Source organism: Rhinolophus sinicus, linkage group LG06 (assembly GCF_036562045.2).
Source record: "Rhinolophus sinicus isolate RSC01 linkage group LG06, ASM3656204v1, whole genome shotgun sequence".
In the NCBI taxonomy this organism is placed as follows: Eukaryota; Metazoa; Chordata; class Mammalia; order Chiroptera; family Rhinolophidae; genus Rhinolophus; species Rhinolophus sinicus.
In genome coordinates, this window is record NC_133756.1 from 116,909,410 (window position 1) to 116,926,047 (window position 16,638).

Genomic DNA, 16,638 nt, shown 5'->3' on the forward strand with positions numbered 1-16,638 from the left:
CTGCCTCCATCATGCTGGGATCAGCCCTGTGTCTGAACTAGGTTGGGTTAGTCCGAAAGCTTGGACAAGGCACAGGGACACGTATGAGAACTTCCCAGTGAACAGAGCCTGGCTCAGGGGCTGCCTGGAAAGCTGGACTCTGTCGTCAGTGCTGCGCTCCAGGCAGCTCCGGAAGAACCAGGACCTCTCTTCCCAGCTCTGCCCTCACTGTCGTTTCAGCCAGAACAAGGTGATGCTCCTCCCCCGCCTTCCATCTCCCACCACTGGGCAGTTCCTCATCTGATGCAGCTTCTCGGCTCCTCTCCATCTGGTACAGGTCTGACAGTTGCCCCAACTTTAAGTTTGTGGTCCCGCAAGGCCCCCAGATCATCTTCACAGAAGCTGAGCTTCCCATCCATCTGCCACCCCCAAGCCACATACCACAATCTCCCGCGGTGGCAGGGTGACAGTGGGCATGACATAGACACAGTCAGTGGGGAAGTCCCCACGCTGCTTGGTCCGCTCATTGATGCCATTGGCCCAGCCCGAGTTCATGACCTGCTCGCCTGTGTCATGGTCAAGGATGATGAGGTCTCCCTTGGCAAAGCTGAGGAAGCCAGACTCCTCACCCGCTGGGAGGCAGAAGTGAACAAGGCGATATGGGGGCAGAAGAGAGAGGCCGGGTTGGAACATCTTTATTTGGGTTGATGACCTATCAGCCGCTCCTCCCCACTAGAGAACTAAAGCCCTGTCCCTCTCATGTCTGCTCACTGGTCACCCTGCCCTCACCGTGCCACAGCCCCCCACACAGACACAGCCATCGGAGCAGGCCACTCCCTTGCTCCAAAGCCTTCCCTGGCTCCCCATTGGCTTTAGGAGAACGCCCACTCTCCCTGACATGCTCGTAGGCCTGTTGTGAGCTGGCCTTCCTGGCTTCTTCACCTCACTTCTTGCCCTCACCTCACCCATCCCAGCCCAGCCCATCTCTCTGCAGTTCCCAGCCTCTGTGCTTGGTCCTGCACTCCTCTGCCTCAAACACTCACTCACACATGTTCCTCCCTGAACCCCAGCTGCCTGGGGACTCTCCTCCATGTTCCCACAGCTTCTGCACTGTCACAAGGATGTCACTGTCTATCTCCACCCTGTCCCCACTGAGGGCAGGATCCATTTCCTATCTCTCTCTTTTTACCGCTCTGCCCAGGGGATGGCCCGTCAGGGTAACATTATTGCTGCCATCATTTAAAGATGGTGGGTATTTAGAGAACACTTGAGGAGGAACCTCTGATCTCACTTGGAGAAGGTGACAGGTAGTAAGTATTGAAGAGGAAGGAAGTATTAACTATGGAGGAAGAGAGAGTAAGGAAGACTGCGCACAGAGTACAGACGGGAAGGCACACAGTTTGGCTATTTGGTCCAGCTGGAGCCAAGGGTGCCTGGGGAAAGATGGGTAACAGGTCCTAGCAGCCTTGAACACCAGGCTAAGGCCGAGGCGTGTGATCTGCCTGATATCCCCTGACCCCCCAGTGCCTGGCAGCCCATGCCAGGAGCCACTCACCAGGGTTGGGGTTGTCCTGCAGGGCCACCACGTACTTAGACCTCTTACGGAGCCCCTCCAGGAAGGTGACCACTAGGTCACGGATGTCCTCGGCATTGCTGGAGGTGAAGGTGTACTCATCCCCCTTGATGGTGGCCAGCGTGAAGCTGGGGGCTGTCAGTTTGGCTCCCCTGCAGGACCAACACGGAGAACAGGGCCCAGCCGGGGTCAGTCCTGCCCAGCCCGAGTGAGACGCAGCATAGCCCAGGTCAGAGCAGCCCAGCGAGAGCAAGACACGGCACTCCCTGAAGGAGAGCAAGGCCAGCCCAGTCAGACGCAGCCCAGCGAGAGCAAGACATGGCACTCCCTGAAGGAGAGCAAGGCCAGCCCAGTCAGACGCAGCCGGCCAGGGTGAGGCTCGGCCCAAGTCAGATAAAGCTCAGCCTGAGTCACACATGGCCCAGCCAAGGTCACACATGCTCAGAGGGAGGCCTGCAGGGACCCAGCTTACTTCCCCTTTGCTGCCTAATTCCTATTAACCCTCTAGGTCTCAGCTTAGATACCCTTTCCTCCAGGAAGCCCTCCCTGCCATCCCATAGCCCTCATCACACGAGTCCTGCTTTAACATGGCCTATTGAATACTCATCTCCTCTCTCAACTGAAGCTTCAAAAAGGCGAGGACTATCTTGTCACCACTGCATACCTTGTGCCTGGCACGTGCCTGCTCAGAGCTGGTCACGGCCCAACACTGGCCCACATGGGACAGAGCACACAGACACTCCTACAAGCCCCAGATAGTGCTGCTGAGGACGCCAGTCTACCCCAGGAACCTACCCCGACCCTTGCTCCCAGGTGCACTGCACTTTTCAGTTTACAGAGAACTCGCCTATTGATGGTTGCGTGCATTCCTCGCCACTGCTATCGAGGAAAGTATTAAGACCTCTATTTTGGGGATGAGGATGTGGAGATGAGTCCACCAGGCCCCTGAATCCCAGGCCAGGCTCTGTCTGTACACCCTCGACGGTTCCCGACTGTCCTAACGACCCACACCCATCTCAGAACCGTTAATCCACTGCAAGACCCCCTCCATCCCCGTGAGGGGGGAGGCACAGTGCAGCACAAACTGCTCAATGACGTGTGACCAGGAGAGGCCACTGCGTGCCTCTGCATCTCGGGGACGTCCTCCGTGATGCGGAGCCCCCCCCTCAGAGGCCCCATGACCCATAGGAAAGCTCCGGGCACCCTCTCCTTCCCATCTGTCTGTCTGTGCCCCCACCTGCTGCTCCTCCCGTCAGACCGGGCTGAGTCAGGACGCTGCATGTGAGTCCCACGCCTGCCAGGGTCTCTGCAGCTTCACTGTCTCCCTGCTCCGCCCTGGGGGGTGTAGGGGGGCTGGGACTCACCTACTGCTGGACACAGCCATGATCTCGGGGAAGGACAGCTCCAGGAGCACCTGCTCCTGCTCGTCCACGAAGTAGACGCCCGTCCAGTTGACGGCCACGATGACGTCGTTCTTGGGGAGAATGGGGCCTGGGGCAGAGCGAGGCCCTGAGAGGGAGGCCTCCCCCGCCAACATGCAGCCCTTTCCCATCCTCGCAACCACCAGGGTGGAGGGTCTACGGATCTCCATTTTACAGATGGGGAAACTGAGCTTTAGCGAGCACCACCTCCCTGGAAGCCCAAACCCAGTGCGTGGTGGGAAGAGGGTGCTGAAACCAAGACACTGGGTGTGAGTCCATCCCTGCCATGTCACTGCCCTGCAGGGAGGTGGAGTGTGGGGAGGGCTTGGGCTAACCCAACCCCAAGGTTCCCTCCAGCCTGATACTGGTGATTCTGTGAAGCCCCGCAGGAGCACGGGGCCTGGCATGGAGCAGGTACCCCAAAGTGACAGCCCGAGGATGGCTGAACTAAGGGCCTGTGTGGGCTCATGTCAGCCACTCCACTCTCAGCTTCACAGTCAGCCCAGCCTGTACTCTGGGCCACCCTCTTCTGTAGGTGCTTTAACAATCTCAACACTCATTCAGTTCAACCTAGTATGCCGTGGAGCACCTACTATGTGCGACAGAGCCCAGCTACACTGCAGGAGGCAGGACCCACTCAGCGCACTGGCCTGAAGAGACCAAGCAGCCCCGTGGGCAGGAGCCTGGCTGGGGCACCTGGGTCAGGCCATCCTCTCCCCCTGCTGTGAGATGGAGTCGTGGAGTGACAGTGGGAAGAGCGCATCGAGGCAGGAGAGCGGGGGGTACCTGAGAATTTGTAGGCTTCATAAAACCTGGAGAAGAGCAGGGGCCACTTGAAGCGGGCGTAATTGACCACATCTTCTTTGACCTTCTGGGAATCCGTTCTCCTCTGGGCATAAATTGCCTGGAGGGGGACAGACAGGAACAGGGGACAAAAAGACATCACACGTGCTCTGTCTGGAAATCAAACGTCCCTGCCCCCAGGCTAGAAGCGACCCTGGGCTCCGGTGCCCTCCTGTACAGCATGGCCTCGCCCCATCCCATCAGCCCCCCACCACCCCATCACTTGCCTGCCTCTTACTCAACATCAGTGAGCGCTTACTGAGGAAACATGGGTCCCACCCATAAGGAGCTCTCAATTCAGCAGAGTAAAGGATTACAATTGTAGGCAGCACAGGTGCAGGGGACGGATGGACGGGCTGTGGCAGCGACAGGGTGTAATGGAGAGGGGATTGCCCAGGACAGAGAGAGACGGAGGGTGGGAGGGAGGGCAGGGCCTTGGGGCTGGGCCACGCCGAGATATAGGGGGGTGCAGGGAGCCTTCAGGGAAGGATGGAGACTTGTGGACCGCTCACCAGAGAAGGCAGAGGGCTGAGTGGGAGGACGCTGTGTGGGGAGGGGGTTCGAGACAGCTGATTTGTGAAGCTTTCTCGCAACTTGTGTGCAAAGATGATTCTGCTCTTACACAACCAGGGCCCGGAGATGGGAGGCCTGGGGGGTCCCTTCCAGCAGCCAGGGTCTGCCACACTCTCCCCCACCAGGACACTCTGCTCTACTTGGCAGCTCCTTAGCCTGGAAGGGAGCTACTCAGGGCTGGTTATGGGCCTGGGGCCTTAAGCAAGGAGGTTGAGGGGGCCTGTACACAAAGTTCCGCAGGCAGGAAGTTGGGCCAGAGTTCTTGTAGGCAAAAGGAGGGTGCCTCTCCTAGAAGCTCCTCCAGCATGCACCAACTCCTGAGCGTCGCTCTGGTAAGCCCCTGTGCAAGACCAGAAGTGGGGACCCCCAGGACCCCTGGGCCATGGCTGGATGTGACCCATGGCTGTGTCCCTGGCAACTGCCCAGAGCAGATGACGAGTGAACTGATGTCCATGGTGGAGAAAGGCGGCCATCCTGTGCCCCCAGGAGCCCATGGACAGACACGTCAGGTGAGAGCTGTGACTCCTTTGACTGCCCGGGTGCTTACTCCTTGGCCCAGGTCTCGCCGAAGACCCCTGCCAGTCCTCCTACCTTTTTGTGGGCAGCAATGGCCAGCTGGGCCCACTTCTCGAGCGTCTTCAGGGGCGTGATCTCGCGGTCGGGGATGTAGGTGGGCACGAGGCTCAGGAGGCGCTCCAGAATCATCTCGGAGCCGTAGTCCACAAAGTACTGCTGGGAGGCCAGCTCAGCCAGCTCATCCTCCTAGGATGGGGTGGGGGTGTGTGTGTGATCTCGTTCACACACCTTCTGGGAAGCCCTTCCAGACCACCACAGCCCCCAGGCCCCTGCCTCCTGTAGCTCTCAGACCCATCCTCCGGGCCCTGTGCTCGCTCTCATTTACCAGGAGCTCTTGTCTACTTGGTGAAACCATGAGCTCCCTAAAGGCAGGGCTGCACTCCTGGGTCCCTTCAGCATCAGGGGCACCCGAGCTGACCCAGAAAGACCCGCCAGCCCATCAGTAATGGGTCAGCCACTACCCCCTTGGCCCAGTGAGATAGCAACAGGGGCTGACAAACGTGAGAAAGGGAAAGGACAGCCCTGACAGTGGGGGACCTGGGTACCACTGGACACTGTCAGAGTGAGGAGTGCATCACCATTCCCTACGCCATCGCCATCGCTACACCCCCTGCGGACAGTCAAGTATTGAACAACCCATAGGCTATAGTGCAGAGGCTTCATAGAGTCAGGTGGGCCCTGGGCATCTGTGCCTTCTTTGCTTGCGGCTGGCGCATGGCAGCCCCCATGATGCCTGCCCGGAGCTCCCCAGGCTCTGGGAGCAGGGGCATTAGAGAAAGGCTCTTGGATGCCTTGAATGCAGTGGGTATTTCCCAACTAGTTCAAAGTACTTCGGAGTGTTAGCAGCTGATGTGGCTGTACTAATACATTCTGCCTGAGTCTCAGCTCACCATCACCATTATCATCACCACCACCACCACTGTCCCCAACGACACCACTGTCACCACCACTAAGGTCACCAACACCATCGTCATCATCACTGCCTCCACCATGGCTACAGCCACCACCAACCATCCCCTTCATTTCCATCATCTCCATCCTGCTTCCTCCATCATAATCACCAACGGAATCGTAAGTGTCAGGAGAACCATCACTGCCATCATCAAAAACAAAACCACCACACCACTCCTGTCCTCAGAAAGAGATAAAAGGATACGCACTTGCAAACGCTGATCTAAATGAGTGGATCTCCTACTCCCTTAGAGCAGAGAGTTCCAGACTAACTAAGAACAATACAAGCTTTGAAGCATGTCCTCTGTACCGGGCACAATCACCACCGCAGTGTCAGAACACCTTCCACTGGCAGGACACAGGCTGTTCTTCAAAGCCCTCACTCCTGTTTGTAGTGAGACATCCAGGAGGGGTCTGGATCATGCTGGCCTCAGTCAGGCTAAGCTCTGCATTAGCTGATGGTGGGTGGGTCACAGACAGCAACACTCAGCCCAAACTCAGAAAACAGGCAGCTGTGAGCCAAGCAAGTTCAGCCAGAAGATTCGCTTGCACTCACCTTCTCACACCTGTACTCCCCAAACTTGACCCCTCGCACCACCTGCTGGTAGATGAGATTGGTGGCCACGTTGTCTTCTGAGGGGTTGTGCCAGGGCGTGAAGACCTCTTTGCGGAAGAAGAGGCGCCACGGGGCATTGCGCTCCTGGGCACCCTGCTCCTTGGCATACTGCTCACACTGGGAGATGGCATCCATGACGTGGTCACTGCCACTGCCCAGGGAGGACACCTGTGGGCACAGGGCTGGAGGTCACCCAGCGGAAAGGTGAACAGGCAGGGAAGGACTACAAAGAGCCATCAGCTGTGCCAACTGTTCTCATCTGGATGCAAAGCTAAGGGTCAGAAAGAGGTAGGGAGGTGCCAGGTCCCTGAGGAGGCAGGTCAGCATGGGACCCCTGGATGCCAGCCACAGGTGTGAGCGGACTTGGCCACACGGGAGTTCCCATTTCCTAATGTAAGCCTTTTCTGACGCCAATGGACAAATGGTCACTGGAAACACAAGGGGTATCTATCTGTAGGGGAGGAAAATCCAGGCAAACTGCCAGACAACGTGGTTCTGCCCCTGGACCTGCAGGGTGGGGGCACCTCTGCTGTGCGTGACGTTGCTGGGTGTAGAGGCAAATCACCTACCCCCTGGTCCAGCTCCACAGAGAGGGCTCCAGCCTGGATGTGCCAGGAATGCACACACTCCAGGTCGTCACTAAGGAGTGAGAAGAAACTACCACAGCAATCTGACGAGGAACTATATCCTCATTTGTAAGTGAGAAAACTATCTCAGAGAGCCAAGCAGCTGCGTGCCCCTGCAGCCCGTCTGCCATGTTCTCTCTGGCATCAGGCGAGGACTGACTTCACCTCGCTGCATGACTGACGTGAGCTCTGGATTTCAATCTACACTGTACTGTTGAATTTTTCTTTAGGGATTCAAGAGCGCTCCAAAAAGGAGTTGGCCAGAGCCAGGGTTACTACCTGCTAACAGAGAGGCCCTGGAAGCCAAGTAACCGCCCAGGTCACCTGAGCCAATAGGTGGCAGCACTGGGCTGGGAGCCGGTTGGCAGCTCAGAGCAGTGCCAGGACGAGGCACTGCAGGGCAGGCCATACCTTATCGAACAGGGCAATGTAGAGAGAGAACCCGAAGCGGTCCTTGAGGGAGATCTTGTCGGCAAGCGCGTTGCAGAGCTCGCTGGCCGTGGTGGCCGAGTCTGTCAGCAGGGTCTTGGTGGTCCCATCCATGAATGTCACGGGCAACATAATGGGCTTCTTAGACTTGGTGGCCTGAAAGTGACCAAAAAGGGTTTGTAGGAATCCTCTCACTGCAGACCAGCTCACCCCTCTGTGCTCCTGACTCCCTGCTCCCTATGGGGTTGGAGCTGCTCCGGAGCCCCCAGACCCCAGGATCCCATCGGGACGTTGCCTTTTCCTGGTCACAGGTGCCCACCACCCCAATAGGACGTCCATAGTCCCTGAGCCAGAGCATTGGGGCTGGGAGGTTGGCACTGCCGCATGCCACATAAGTATCACAAGACCCTGTGAAATGAGTATTGTTACTGCCATGCTGTCAATAAAACCATAGCGATATGAAGGGAACAACACCCAGTCCGAGTCATTTAGACCATAAAGCCAGCAGAGTCAATCATCCACTGGGGGCTTTCCCTTTCCAATAGGCCTGGGATTCCAGAACTTGGTGGGTGCTTGAAGAAACACAGAATCCCGAAGCAGGGAATGTTTCTGGGGCACTGGAGTTCACTGTACACACACACACTCGGGGGGCCGGGGGCCACACCTGCAGTTCCAGCCAGCTGGGCGGCTGTGTCCGTGTCCCATTGACGAAGGTCCTCCTGAGCCGCTCCTCACAGTACGGGGCGTAGCCCGGGGGTCCCCCGTGGATGAAGTTCCGCAGGTACTACAGATAGAGGACCAGATGAGGGCACCCCCGCTCTGGCCTCCCCCACCTGGACCAGCAGAGCAGCTCAGCAGGTCTCCTGCCTCCAGTGCCTCCACCCACACTTAGGACCTGCTCCTCAGTGCACGTCTGCCCACGCCCCTCCTCTGCTTTCCATGGCTCCTGGCTGCCCTCAGAATCCAGACCCTGTAACTCAGCTCGGCGAGGCCACCACACCCCAGCCCTGTGTCGTCTCAGCGGCTCCTGCTGCCTCCCCCCACACACCATACCCACTCTTCACCTAGCTGAGCTGTTGCTCCTCCTCCAGGGCCCACCCCCTTGACTCCTCCTGACCGACCGACAGGGCAACCACTTTCCTCCTCACAGCACTGACCAGCCGGGTTGGTCCTGCTGGCACTTGCTCTGCCTCTGTGGCCATAGCACCCAGAGCCTGGCACTGAGAGCAGTCAAGAAAGAGGCTGAGCTGAACTAAAGTGCCTGCTCCAAGACAGTATGTAGAGGGCACAGGAGATATTTCTGTTAAATTCAGTCTCCTCATAAATAAAATAGGCTGAGGGGAGAATAGCGTGAAGTGCTGAGTGCCTGGCAGGAGGGGCCAGGAAGATAGGCCTGGTGACAGGCTGTGAGGCCTGAGAAGAGGTGACCCTGGTGGGGCCTTGTTCCCAAGCTCCTCTGAGCTTCTTCCCCTGCTCTCTCCCCACCATGCTGGGGACACGGCCGGCTCCCCTTCCCACCCCAGGAGGCCTGGTGCCTGCCCTACCTTAACAAACTTCTCAGAGGGGGCGAAGCAGCCCACGCAGAGAGACACAAGGATCCAGCCCCGAGCGTAGCTGCTCTTGGAGGGGTTGTGGGTGAGCTGTTTGCTGATCTGGCAGTAGATCTCATCCCTAAGTAGGTGGGGAAGCACGGAAGGGGGGCTGCCTCAGAAGAAAAGCCTCCCTGCCAGCAGCAGGTGGGACACATAGGCTGCCCTCTCCTACTTGCCCAACACCACCCAGGAGGAGGCGGAGTGGGGCAAAGTAGGGAAGGCTGGGCTAGGGTCTGTTTTGGAAACGGGCTCATCAGGCATAAAGCACCTTCCTGGCTCCAATCTAGATCCATGGCCGGGGCCCCATGATCTGGGGGGTAGGGTGTATCTTGCTCTGGGGCACAGCAGCCACAGCCACTGGTGACCACTTTGGTGAGAAGCACAGGTTCCGCCCCTGCCTCTTCCCTCACCAGCTGGGTGGCCCCAGCAGGTGAGTTCACTTCTCTGAGCCCAACCCATGGTCATGGCAGCAGGTAACAGTTTTTACTAATGCAACTGGCACTGGCAGAATGGAAACAAAAACATCTGGGGAGTTTCTCCGGGGGGATGAAGTCTTGATACATTTCCGAAATGTTTGAAATGTAAGTGGCCCTGTATCCGTTTTGTAATCAGATTAAAGCAATGAAGGTAATTTTTTGCTTTCATTTTAAAGGGAAATAACAGGATTGCTGTGAAGAAAAATGAGTCCAGGCTTACAAAGCACCTAGCAGAGTAAACCCTCAAACAATGCTAGCGCAGTTATTATCCATTGCCTGCCTGTTCAGGGCCAAGAGCAGAACCCACGATGATGCAGTGACCACCAGGGGGCGCTCACTGCTCCTTGTCCTCCTCCCTCTCAGAAGGGACTAATTCTGGGGCTCCCCAGTGTGACGGTTGGATCAGTGCGTTTACAAAATAAATTCTGGAGGTTGCTAACTTTTTATCATGACAACTAAGGACATTTAAAACACACCACTCACATACACACACACACACACAACCAGCCCACTTTCTACATCATAATCATTTCATAAAACAAAGATAATTTTAATATTCAAAAAGTAGGAAGGATGAAGTCTCCGAACAAAGAACAGTCCTTTAAATAAATCAAATTTAGCTTTAGAAACATCCTTATTTTCCCATCTTTGTCACAGATCGGTGAAAACTTTGTCAGCTGCAGCTGGGAGCCCCTGACCCCGGTCATTTTTTTGGATGGAAAGACTGAGACCAAGAGAAGGGAGGGGTCAGCCTTAGTACCTCAGGGAGTCAACCCCAGCCTTCCGGTTCTTGGTCCAGGCCTCCTGCCTGGCACCATGTCCTCCAGAAGTGACCACTTTAGGTCTGATGGTGAGATAATTGGGAGGCACATTCTTGCCCCTTAACCACACCTTGGATGACTACCTTTTCTTCCTGGAGGCAGGTAACCCTGGTTACTGTGACCATCTCTGATAGTAACTGACCTCGAGGAGCAATGAGAGCAGGCCTGGCAGCAAGGCAGGTGGTTTGGAAGGCTAGTGAGCCCTGGGCAAGTCTCTCCCCTCTCAGAACCTCCGTTTTCCCATTGGTAAAATGGGGCTCAACCTTCCCCGCACCCACCCCATCCTGCTGCCCTCCCAGCCAGCATACACAGCTTCGTGGGATCAGCTCTCCTACTGACCGTCCTGTGCAGACAGAGTTGTCAGAAAGCCTATGTTTTCCCTCCACTGACCTAGCGGAGCTGATTCCTTAATGACTCCTGGTACCCCCTGAATCATCCCAATACCCCCAACACCCCAGTGAACTTCTCCTGGGCCCAAGCGGGGAAGGAGGCACTGTCAGGATTCCAGGCATGCTGAGCACAGGAGCCCTGCCCATGGCCCTGGGTCAGGGGCACTGACGGTGAGCTGGCAGGGATGGGGTTAAAGCAGAAAATGCACGCCAGATAATGATAACAATAGCTACCGCTTACTGAGTGCCTCCTGGGTTAGTTCCATGTAGTTTTATCTGCCCACAGCCTAGGAGGCAGGTACTATTATTATCACCGCTTTACAGATGAACAAACTGAGACAGAGATGAAATAACTCAAAAGTCATACAACTAGCCAGCCACAGAACTAAACCTAGGGCTATTTGGCTTAATCTGTTGTGAAGGTGACAGAGCCACAGCTCAGCCCCCAAAAGCCTTTCAGGGCTGCACTCCAGGAAACGCGGGGTGCCACCCAGCCAGCCACCACCCCCGCAGCCCTGCCCTTCACCGCTGACCGGAGCGCTGGCCGCAGGATGCCATTGCCAATGACGAAGTGCAGCTTCTCCAGGTTGGAGGTGGGCCGGTCCTCCAGCATGCTGTTGCCCTGCACCGTGGGCTCCCCGTCGTGCAGCCTCTTGGTCACCTGGGCCACGGGGAGGGGAGAAGACTTGACCTGGGGAGGGTGACGTGAGGGGCCCTGCCTGGTGCTTGAGTCTGCCCACTCCTCCGGAGAGCAGAATCCTGGGCGTGCCCAGAAGAGCTGGCTCCCAGCACTGTCACACCCCCAAGTCCTGTCATATTCCACCCCATGCAGAACAGACATTAGATCAATGAGTGACCCACAGAGCTGGGAGCACTGGCCTGGTGGCACCCACTTCTGGGGATAAGGCTCCTTGACCCCGTATCCCCACCCCCTACCCCAGAAAAGCCCTTTCAGCTAGAATAGGGACCTGCTCCTCCCACTCCTGGCGGGACCCCTATCTCTCCAGGGTGGGTCACCCACCCACAACTCTGACACCCAGAGTACTCCCCAGTCACCATCACCCATCACCAATGCCCTGGCCCCTCTATGGGAACAGCCCCTGGCCCAGGTTCTTACAGATGCATTTATCCTCTCTGGTCCCACACAGCCCACAATGCCAGCCCTGTGCCTTGAGAGACATAGAATGAGTGAGAAGGTGAGTGGCGGGATCGTGCCCCTACAGCTGGGAGAGGTGTGGGAAGCCCTCACATCTACCGAACACCCACGGCCATCACCTTGTGCCATCCTTCCAGGAACCCATGGAATGGGCATTTTCTTCCCTGGGTGTCTCAGATACTCAGTGGCAAAGGTGGGATTCGAGTCTGGGGCTACGTGATTGCAAGACTGGATTCAAGCCTTAGATGGGGAACAGGACAAGGGCACAGGCAAAGTTGGCTGTGGAAGCCCCAAGGAGAAGTCTGATGGCTGTAGAGGGGTTCAAGGAAGCTTCCTGAAGGAGGTGACCCCCCCAGGCAGAGAAGAAGAAGAGGAATTTTAGGCAGAGGGACTGGTGTGAGCACATGTAGGGGAATGGGGGAGCCAGGCTCCCTGCTCTGTAATGCCGTGTTTGGGTCTGTCTGCCCTCCCAGCCTGGCGCATAGGAGCAGGGTGGTGCCCAGAAAAGGCAACAAGACTAAATCCATGCATTCAAACCAATCAGTAGTGTTAATGCCCATGGGCTCTTATTCCACAAAAAGGTCCTTAGGTCAAACTCAATGGGTCCATGCCCTGGCAGGAAATGTCCTTCCACTCACCATCTGTCACCAGCCCTCCCCAGCTCTCAGGTCCCCTCCCCTGAGAAGCCCTTCCTGACATGGCCTCAGCCTGAGCTCACTGCCCTCTTGCTGTCTTCCCGATCACCCCCTATGTTGTCCTGCTGCCTGCCGTCCCAGACCCCGGGGGTCCCAAGACCAGGCAGCCCAGGGTCTGCTCTAACCTCCTCGGTCAGCTTTGACTTCTTCTTCAGGGTCAAGTGCACCAGCTTGTGCCTCACGCTGCTCTTCTTCTGCCCCTCAGGGAGCTGGACCTGAGGATCGATGGGGACCAGGGTCAAGTGATTGGGCCCAAAGTAATGATGAGAGAGTGGACAATGGGGCTATGGCTGGAGAAGTGTCTTACTGCCACGCTAATGTGTATGAGGGAGGCTCCCCACATTCCCACCTCCCTGCACCAGACAAGTGACAGATGGGAAAACGGAGACTCAGAAAAGTGCAATGGCCTGCCCAATGCATCAGTATTAGCCCTGGTTCTACAAAGCCCGTCTGCTCTGCTACGTGGCCTCACTCACTCGTGGCAGCACGTTACAGTTTACAAAACGCTCAGACATTTGTTTCCATGAGTAGACAGAGGAGAGCGGGCAGTTGAAGAGGTGAGGCAGAGGCAAATTTTAGGATGCTTCTTCTGCACCCTGAGGCTGGGGTGCCAGGCAGCCCTGCCCACTGTCCTGGGAGGGACATCGGCTGGAGGGCACCGGGGCCTCACCTCACCCTCGCCCTGCAGGGTCTGCAGCTCCCTCTTGTACGTCTTCTTGCCCAGGGTCTCATAAATCTTGGTCATCACTGGGATCTTCTCGCTGCCGTCACTCATGGCCGTGTGGTACTTGGGCTCCGGGAGGTCCCCCATGAACCGGAGGATGGTGATCCAGACTGCCAGGGCCGCCTGGGGGCAGAGCCATGCGAATTAGAACGCCCACGCCCAGGGTATAGCTAAAGCCATCAAAGGAACCTGGGGGTTTGGGAGAGGGCTGGAGAAGCCCACCGGAGGGCCACTGTGTACACACCGTGTTCCTCGGCTGGGGCTGGGTTAAGTCAGCCCTGGACCTGCCCACCAGGGACCCGCCACCTCAGTACCTGCACTGGCAGCACAGCCCCAGCCCTCACCAGCTGGTCGCCCTCGTCGTCATGGAACAGCAGCGGCTGCTTGAGGGGCCGCCGGCTGTAGGTGTGTGTGGTCGTGCCCTGGAAGTAGGTGGCAGCGAACTTGGCGAATTTATACTCAGAGAGGTCCTCCTCATCCTCATCAGGCAGGGGCAGGGCTGCGTCCAGGTCCTCCTCCACCATCTCCCTCCGCCCGCGCTCCAGGTCCTGAGGAGATGAGAGGGGGTCCCTGCCATGGGGGCAGACTCGGGGCCGGGCTGCAGTCCCCCAACCTGTCCCTGGGGGGCCAGCTCTTCCTCCACAAGGGTGGCCTGGGTTCATCCTCTTCACTATCCAGACAGAGCCCGGTGCACGGTAGGTCCTCAATATACAAATGAATAAAAGTTTGTGAGTGGCCTGGAGGAGGACAGTGACTGACACAAGGTCACATGACAGGCTGGTGGCCAGACAAGGCCTGGGACCTGCGGCCCCTTGCTCAGGTCCCCTTTGCTCCTTCTTCTCAGAGGGGACCAGGTGGACTTTACTGCAAAGGGGCACAAGAGGAGGGAGGGCCATTACACTGGGGCTATCCCGAGTCCCTGTCCCCAGCCCGGTACCTCAAAGCCACTAGGTGCCTGGCCCTCCTGGCCTGGCAGGCCGCCTGAAGTCCCCAGAAAGCCAAACATCTTGTCCACCATGTCTGAGTGATTGATGGGCTCGTGGCGGGCCCTCTCCATCTGCTCCAGGAGCTCCTTCTTCCGCCGAGCCTCTTCCTTTTCCTTCAGCTCTCTCTCTGCGTCCTCACGGGCCAGCTGGGCCAAGCGCTCCTGGGAGGCGAGGGTGATACAGAGGAGACAGTTTCAGGGAGCAAGTCCTCCCTGGGGAGCCCAAAAGAGTCCCTGCAGCAGCCAGGCCATAGTCCCAACCTTCCCCTGGGCCTCCTGACCACTGAGAAGGACTGAGCCGCGGGCTTTCCCACCCTGGGCCACACCCTGCTCAGAGCCCAGTGCGGACAGACGCCCAACGGTAATGCCGCCTGCCCTTCAGGACTCAGCTGGAACACCTCCTCCAGGAAGCCTGCTCATGCCTCCCCAGCTGGAAGGGACCAGCCAACCAGAAATCCCAGCTTTAGACCAGCACTGTCCAATGGAAATGCAATGCTGGTGATGGAAGGAGAACTGACTCTGGGTGGTAAACACACAATGTATTACAGACTTGTATACTTAAAACCTATGTAACTTTACTAACCATTGTCACCCCAATAAACTTTAATTTAAAAAACAAAAAGAAAAAGAAATATAATGCAAGGCCACGTATGAAGTGTCTACACTTAAAATAGTGAAAAGAAATAGGTGAGATCAATTTTAATAATGTATTTAATTTAACCTAATATTTCCAAAATGTTATCTCAACATGTAATTAATATTTTAAAAATAGTAAGTGCTTTACATTCCTTTTTTTCTTACTGTCTTTAAAACCTAGCGTGTATTTTACACGTGGAGAGCTTGGTTATTTCAAGTACATCATTAGCCACACATCGCCGGTAGCTCCATCCTGGGCACTCTCACCCCAACTCAGGCTTTTTATCTAGGTGTTGTCTCCCTGCTAGAAAAAGTGCTCCTGAGGACGTGGACCCTCTCACTCTGGAGCCACAGCCCTCTGTCCTTTGTCCTGCCTGGCCCAGGACCAAGAACCCAGTGCACGCATGAAGGAAGGTTGCATGGACAGAGGATAGACAGCCTGTGTTGGGTGAAGGCTGTTGAACCAGTGAATGGACATCTAAGCGCTGGGACATTCTCGGCTCACCTGATGCTTGCGTTCAGCTTCCTCCTTGGCCTTCTTGGCGCTCATCTCCTTCCGGAGCTTCGCCTCCTCCGCCAGCCGCATTCTTTCAGCCTCCAGGCGCCGCCGATACTAAGGGTAGGGGCAGCCTGTGAGCATGGAGCCCTGTGTTCTGCCTCACCCCGCCCTGACCGGGCTCTGGGGCTGGGAGATACTGTGTTAAATAATTTGGCAGATAGGGAAACTGAGGCATCTGAGAAATTATCCAGGTCACAGAGTGGGCTGGGGGCACCAATGATCCCAAAACCAAACCAGGTTTGCCTTGGCCGCCCAACGATTCACAAGAATGACTGGGGTCCCCAGCCCTGCCCTTGGCTGGGATGGTGAAAATGAGAGGTCTGGCACCAGTTTTGTCCTTCTTCAGAGGAGGCATAGCCCTAGCTCCCCTCCGTGGGCCTCAGCCAACAAGAGGGGGTGATTTGTCCTCCTGAGATGGAGCAACAAACACCCCGCAGAGGACACTCTCCTCATGGTGTTGGGATCTGTGGGTCCTGTGGACTCAAGACCCCTCACCCCCGGGCTGGGACACGCGCGGGCGCTGTGGACTGGACCCCTCACCTCAGCTCGCAGCCGCCGGTGCAGCCTGCGGGCAATCATGCCCCGGGCGTAGGCCTGCACAGTAAGCACAGCCCAGAGGCGGTGGCGGAATGCTTTGCGCACCAGGTAGGCGCGGCAGCGGGCCTGGAACTCGATGATGCGCCGGCGGGCCAGGCGGTACTGCCGGTGCAGCTTCCGGGAGCGGTGCAGGGCCTGCAACCGCAGGAAGCCCAGCCGCATCTGCGAGGACAGAGCCCACTCAGAGCCCCGACTCCAGGCGGACCTTCACCCTGGGAGCCTCACCACACGGGGCCCACTCTGAAGGCCCCACTCCGTCTCCCTCATCCTAGGACTCCCCAGAGGTAAGCTCCACCTCCTTTCAGGCAAGTTTCCCAGGGAGTGGCCTTGGCTGCCCTTGAGAGGGGCTCCTGAGAGGGTCCCCCTGAGAGGACCCCATCCTCAGACCACAAGCTGGTCTCCTTCCTGTCCACCTTCCCAG

The 16,638-nt window shown here is 57.1% G+C and overlaps 1 protein-coding gene across 6 annotated transcripts in view; it reads right to left on the reverse strand.

Annotated features, from left to right (window-relative positions):
* The window catches only part of MYO7A (myosin VIIA), a 69,092-nt gene that overhangs the window by 13,696 nt on the left and 38,758 nt on the right, over positions 1-16,638 (reverse strand). For 3 of the 6 annotated variants that reach the window (XM_074335724.1, XM_074335723.1, XM_074335725.1), the window contains 16 exons: positions 16,161-16,379; positions 15,567-15,674; positions 14,378-14,587; positions 13,785-13,988; positions 13,387-13,563; positions 12,842-12,931; positions 11,399-11,526; positions 9,132-9,258; positions 8,252-8,371; positions 7,570-7,743; positions 6,473-6,700; positions 4,981-5,151; positions 3,760-3,877; positions 2,917-3,043; positions 1,535-1,818; positions 421-611 (listed from right to left, as the gene is read on the reverse strand). In XM_074335724.1, the coding sequence (XP_074191825.1) occupies positions 421-611; positions 1,535-1,818; positions 2,917-3,043; positions 3,760-3,877; positions 4,981-5,151; positions 6,473-6,700; positions 7,570-7,743; positions 8,252-8,371; positions 9,132-9,258; positions 11,399-11,526; positions 12,842-12,931; positions 13,387-13,563; positions 13,785-13,988; positions 14,378-14,587; positions 15,567-15,674; positions 16,161-16,379 (2,676 nt within the window). The remainder of the gene's footprint in view (positions 1-420; positions 612-1,534; positions 1,819-2,916; positions 3,044-3,759; positions 3,878-4,980; positions 5,152-6,472; positions 6,701-7,569; positions 7,744-8,251; positions 8,372-9,131; positions 9,259-11,398; positions 11,527-12,841; positions 12,932-13,386; positions 13,564-13,784; positions 13,989-14,377; positions 14,588-15,566; positions 15,675-16,160; positions 16,380-16,638) is intronic. The other 3 variants (XM_074335726.1, XM_074335727.1, XM_074335729.1) reach the window with 1 other exon arrangement.